The sequence below is a fragment of the Aquila chrysaetos genome, chromosome 11 (genome assembly GCF_900496995.4).
Source record: "Aquila chrysaetos chrysaetos chromosome 11, bAquChr1.4, whole genome shotgun sequence".
In the NCBI taxonomy this organism is placed as follows: domain Eukaryota; kingdom Metazoa; phylum Chordata; class Aves; order Accipitriformes; family Accipitridae; genus Aquila; species Aquila chrysaetos.
The window spans coordinates 8161133-8167132 of NC_044014.1; the positions used below are offsets into that span (position 1 = coordinate 8161133).

General features: G+C 42.3%; 1 protein-coding gene across 4 annotated transcripts in view; it reads right to left on the bottom strand.

Moving 5' to 3' along the window:
- SLC18A2 (solute carrier family 18 member A2) overlaps window positions 1–5745 on the bottom strand; it is a 32717-nt gene extending 26972 nt beyond the window's left edge. For 2 of the 4 annotated variants that reach the window (XR_005933511.1, XM_041127181.1), the window contains exons 1-2: window positions 5433–5634; window positions 3312–3663 (exon numbers count right to left, since the gene is read on the bottom strand). Coding sequence is in view for 3 of the 4 variants with exons in the window: in XM_041127181.1 (XP_040983115.1) it covers window positions 3312–3663; window positions 5433–5553 (473 nt within the window). In the remaining variant the exon portion in view is untranslated. Of the gene's footprint in view, window positions 1–3311; window positions 3664–5432; window positions 5635–5661 lie in introns of those variants that run through there. The other 2 variants (XM_030031319.2, XM_041127182.1) reach the window with 2 other exon arrangements.
- Window positions 5746–6000: the final 255 nt, after the last annotated feature.

Consider the following 6000-nt stretch of genomic DNA (forward strand, 5'->3'; position numbering starts at 1 on the left):
GGCACGGCAGCCTTCTGCCCACTCTCTTCACTGGAAAGGATTAGGCAGAGCCTTCGATCTCCCCTTGCCAGGGCATCCTCCTCACAAAGTGCCCTGTGCCAAGTGGTGTGCTATTTGTATAGTTTCTTACCAATTTCACTACAGGGGAAAACATAACGTGCATCTGAGCCACAAAATCTTATCAGCTCTGCCCTGAAACCGTGCCACGGTGGGAGGTGTGTTGTTGACATCCTATGGCAAAGCCATCACCTAGCGCTTCCTTTGCTAGGACTTTGTGAGGCCAAGGGTAAATTGCGTTGTTTCATGAATTGCAAACCAGTGCACTAAGCCAGGTGTGTGTTTCGTCTGGTACTCCGCAGAAAGAGCTGGTCTTTAAATAAGAAATATTTTTAGCAGAATATACTGCTTGAATGAAACCAATTTTGAAATTTATTTTTTAAAATCTATACCTCCGGTAGTTATAGAAAAAGGGAAAAACAGCCTACAAAACTCCCAGAAAACCTAAAATAAAGTAATTATTGGCACAGACTTGTATGAATAGAACATCCTGTTGCATCCTGTACAAACTCAAGCACTCAAAGCCAATGCCTGCTGAAGGCCAGTAACTCCATACTCGATTAAAAATCTAAACCGCTCTTGAATGACTATATTTAATTGAAAAATAAAAACCATAAACACAGTGTGCTACCTATTTGAAAAAGAAACTTACTGGGCATCTTAACAAACTGCGCACACTAATCTTGAACCAAGAAACCAATTCTCCTTAAGCTGTGATGTTTTTCTGAAATTTTGCAAAAGTAACAATGGCAATAACAATTATCACTGAACAGCTTATCAGTGGCAAGGAAGAGTCTTTGTAATGATAACTCAGATATTTTCTGTTTCATTTATAATAATCACAATTTTCACACTGCTTTTTAACTGATCATATACATTGTTATTAGGAAATGTCAGCTTTGGGGGGCAGGTTGCCAATTACTTCTACAGTTAATTGATAAATGTGTTAACTGGTATTTCCCACTAAACATTTCTCAAAAGAAAGGCAGACACTGGTACCAACATACAAATAACACATGAAGGAAAACCAGTTATCCTTAAATCTAATTTAGGGCCACTTTGCCACTAAGGCACTCATTTCTGCTGTACGAGAGATGAGTTTGTCGCACAGGACACCGGGATGATGTGCTCCTTGATTTTTCTTCTCGCAGTTGTTGACCTTCTGAGCTTGCAGACCTGCCCCTGTGACTGCAGTGACACGCTCAGCCCCGTGCAAAAACCTGTAGGATGTTTCCAGGAGGAAATCTCGGCTCCCAGCGCTAACGTTCACCCCGGTGTGTTGCCAACCCTTCTCCTAACAGCAAAGGGAGACGCTACAAGAACAGCTACTGCCCCACGGCCAAACGTAAGGACGTATCACGCGTGTCCCGGCAGCCGGCTCCGGGGGAGAGGTGTTACCCCGTGCCTTGGCACAGGCAGCACCAGGCTCCGGTCCCGAGATGCGGAGGCAGACGGGGAGGCATCGGCAGCGACACGCACCCTCTGACTTAGGCAGATGTCTACCAAAGAAAGAGCGGAGATCCTAGCTACAGTATGACGTTAACTGCGCTATTGAAAAAGGCGTCGACCGTGTGGAGCGGCGTTATTATTGCCCTTCTCCTGGTTTGGCAGGTTGTGGAAATGATGATGCTAACAGAGGAAAGTAAATATCGACAGGGCAATAATTTAGACATTTAGGAAAATCTGGAATACCTAAAGAACTATTACGAAAATATTATTTGACGTTGTGTTACTTTGCCTGGGGATGAGCTATCATATCCTCACAAAACAATAAAGAAAATCCAGGTAACAAAAATCTGTTTTCCTCCTCAACTTGCAGCAATATTTGTGGAAGAGTAATTTTACAGTGGCATACTTGTATCTTTGTAGGTGGTTTGCAGTAGGAGATAAGGTGAAATGAGAGAGAAATGGAACTATCTCATTTAAAGCTTTTGTGTGTAGATCAGTTCCACAGATTGAATACAGGTTTTGAATTCATAACACTGCGAGTCAAACCACCGCTTAGCCCTCAGTTGGATACTCTTCTATCAGATTGAAATTAAATGCTCAGAAAATATATATATATATATATATATATATATAAAGCTGTAAAACCTAAGAAAGGTGGTTTTGGCTTCAAAACCTGAAATATCTAGCATTAAAGTGTGTTGGTTGTTTTGGATATTGTCATGTATGATAGGCATTGACTGCTTAAACAAAAGTGTTTTGCAAGGACAAATTTCTGCCGCATATTATTTTCTGAAAGGAAAAATTCTTCTTTATAAAAACAGCTTAAATAAGAAATATGAAAATTAGTGACCTGACTAAATACAATTTAGAGTTCATTTCCTGCAGAGATTCTGTTTTGGAGGACTGCAGCTGCTTCTCTGGGGAACAGTTACACAAAAAGCTAACAATAAAATCAAATTAATTATTAACATCAGAAATTTAAATTATATTATAAACACTTTTTAATCTCCGTGTAAACATCATTAGTGCTTGGATTGGGGGGGTTGTAAGTCACGATACTGGTGCCTATACCCTTGATCCTGGCTCAAATAGATTTTCTATGAAGTACCATTTAAACATACTTTGTTCAAGACATCATATATATGCAAGAATTTAGAGAGAACAGTTTGAAGGCTGGGCTAGATCATATACTGATGGAAATCTGTGATCCACTGAACTCGATGATGAACATGGCATCAGCAAAGTTTGACACTTGTTCATTTTTCACTGATGTCCACATGAATTTCCCGCTGATTCTTAACTCAGATGACTCCAAATCACTGAATACTAAATCACACCAAGAGCTGCGCATCTCTGTGAGAGCAAGGGAGGGATATGAACGCTGCCTACAGTTTCAATATTATGTTTGCCTAATGTAGGTGTAACAGATATATCATCAATTCACGGTGCTTTGTAAATACTACATTGGAGTGTCTTTTGGCCCCATATAACTGCACTGAAGACGTTTCAACACCATTTCAGCAAAAGTTTCTATAAAAACCAGAGGCCTCAGGAGCTGGAGGAAAAGTGTACGATACTGAACGTATCAGATGGCTCACGTGGAGCTTAGCGATTTATTTTGAAAATGATATAGGTGTTTAGAAGTGTTCACCAAACGTATTTCACTAAAATATTCCTCCAGATAAAGTGAGAAGGCCAGTAAGCCAGGGCCACAATAGAATTAAAGATATTTTGTTTGAAACACTAATCCGGACTAAAACATCAATATAAAATCCTAACTGAGTAACGTAGCAGAAATAACATACCTGTTTGTCAGCGGCCCTATGAAGGGGTTAGTGATTAGCTGCACTGTTGCTTTGGAGGCAAACAAGAGACCGACTTGAACATTTTCATTCAGCAGGTCCTTATCTTCCTTAGGGCAGTCAGACGGGGAAGGAGTCACATTTACTATCATTTGTTCTGTCTGAGTATGATGCAACTCTCTGGGTCGTGTCTTATCAGTTTCATTTCCAGTAACCATCGTTGAGTTGTCATAGTAGGAGAAGATGCTCTGAAAATTGTCCATCGTTGTTGAGACTACGTTAGGCTTAGTAGTCTGGATTTCTGTGGCATTTTTCTCATGTTTGATGCTGTAAAGGTAACTGGGAATTATTGGCACTGGAAAAACAAATAGAATATATTGGCATCTTACTATCAGGTTATTTGTAAATGGAATCACCAAATTTTCTTGTCTGCTTTGCCACTGATTAGGAAATACAAGGCTTTCCTACAGAGCACATTAGTAAGGATTTTGAACGCGGAAACACAGAACTGAAATAGGAGTTTGCTCATGGGAAAAAACACACCAGTAACTCAGAAGTTCAGTTTAAAACAAAAAGTTCTTTTACGTTAGTCTTTATTTTTTGCCAGTTTTCATAAATATAAGATTTTCTATACAGACATCATTCAGAAAGCAAAATGTACGAAGTATCAAAACCCATGTCTGAAGAGTCTCTTTGTTGCACATGACTATGCAAATCCATTTATTAGATTGTGAAAACATGAAAGATAAGAAAAGCATTGAAACTATTATTAAACCAAAATATAAAAAATGTAATAAAACACACTTCTAAAATAAACCACAAAAATATTGATAACTAACAGCAACACTCCTGTATTAAGTATTCAGAACTAATGTGTAGATGTTTGCATATCTCATTATTTTTTAAAAACTTACACTGAAAAGATCATCCAGAAGGGACCTTCTTTGTATGCTTTAGGATCTTTGCTGCAATTGAATTGCATTAATATGCATCTCAGACATTAGCATTTCAGCATGTGTAAAAACAGATGTCAGGTTCATTCAATTTAACACTAGCGACAGAATCACCCCTCCTTGCCTTGCATCTCACCCTGAAAAAGCCCACTCTTTTGGTAAGTCTGCAGGGTATAATAATTTCTCAAGCTTCTAGCATACATCGTACTGAATAAGTAATTAAATGTTAATAACTTTATAAGAAGGTATATTCATGTAAAAAAAAAATGCCAAATCGACTTGCCAAAAATAGATGTGTTTAGCTAAGGTCCATACTGTGGCATCAGCTTTTAAGCTGAAGTCCCCTAAGAAATTCAGGAGTCTGATTCAGAAGCTGACGCTGCAGCATCATCCAAGAGCCGGCTCTGCACAGCCCCATTCACTTCTGAGCGAAGCATGTGCGTTCGTGTGTGTGTGTGTGCGCAGCCATGAAGCCCTAGTTTCTCTGAACCTTTTTCTTTAAATTCATATAAACATTTGAATATGAGGACTTCTAAAACTACCAGTGAAAAAAAGTTCAAGCGTTTTATTTGAGTAGATTCCTAAATCTTGACACTGTGCCACTGAAGCCAGTAGAAGTTGCATCTTCGACTTTGATCAAAACTTGGATTACTTTATTAAACCAGCTCACGGAAGTGCTTTTCTTAAAACCCAGTTAGATAGTTTTCTTATTAACCTATCATTTTAAGACCAATGCGGGGGAAAGAGGAACTATCGCCAGGAAACAGGCATCTCCAATGCTATCTAGCCTGTTGTTTCAGTTGCATGACCACAGGAGAAAAAACGATGGTGAGCTAAAAATACTGTTATCTGTCGTTCCGTGAAGTGTTAGTGGCGTTTAGTAGAAAAAAAGAATTACGAAGACCTTTTTATACCATTCCTCGTCCTGCAATTAGCGTGGAAATAAAGCGAGCCTTTGCTGTGCATGGCAGCGTGTTTGCAATACCTAGCATATCAGTCGCGTTTAAAAAAAAAAAAAAAATCAGTGCTTGGAAATGTTTGGGTTGCGAGCATTAATCATGCATTCGGGGAGTACATCTGTCACTGGAGATCATTCCTGGCATAAATCGGGAGGGGAAAAAAAAAAAAAAAAAACCAAACAGAAACCAACCCCAAACCCGCTTCTACCTACCGACTACCGTCAGCAGCATGTTGTCCAGGAGCAAGGCGATGAACACGATGAGCAGGATCAGTCTCCGGGACTGCCGGCTCTCCCGCAGCCAGCGGAGGAGGCTGAACTCGCCCCAAGCCATCGTCCCCGGCCGCCGGCTCTGCCTGCGGACACACGAAAGGCCCTTAGGGACCTCCGCCGGGTGCAGGAGAACCCCCCCGAAGCCCCGCTCCCCCCCCCCCCCCCAAACCTCCAGCCGCCGGCAGCCCGGCCCGGCTCCCGGCTCCCGGCGGTGGTCCCCGCTCCGGCCGCACGCTGCCAGCCGGCTGGGCTGGAGCGGGGAGGAGGAGGAGGAGGAGGAGGAGGAGGAGGAGGAAGAGGAGGAGGAGGAGGAGGAGGAGGAGGAGGCGGCACCTCGGGTCCTTGTGGGAGCGCAGGGAGCGCTGGAAGAGGCGCAGGGACCGCGGGACACACACCCCCATGGGACTCCCCTCCTCTCCGCTCCTCTCTCTCCCCTCCGGGGCAAGCAGCGGGGCGGGGGGCGGCGGGGAGGGCCACGCCAAAAGCTCTGTGTGCCCGGCAAGGTGGG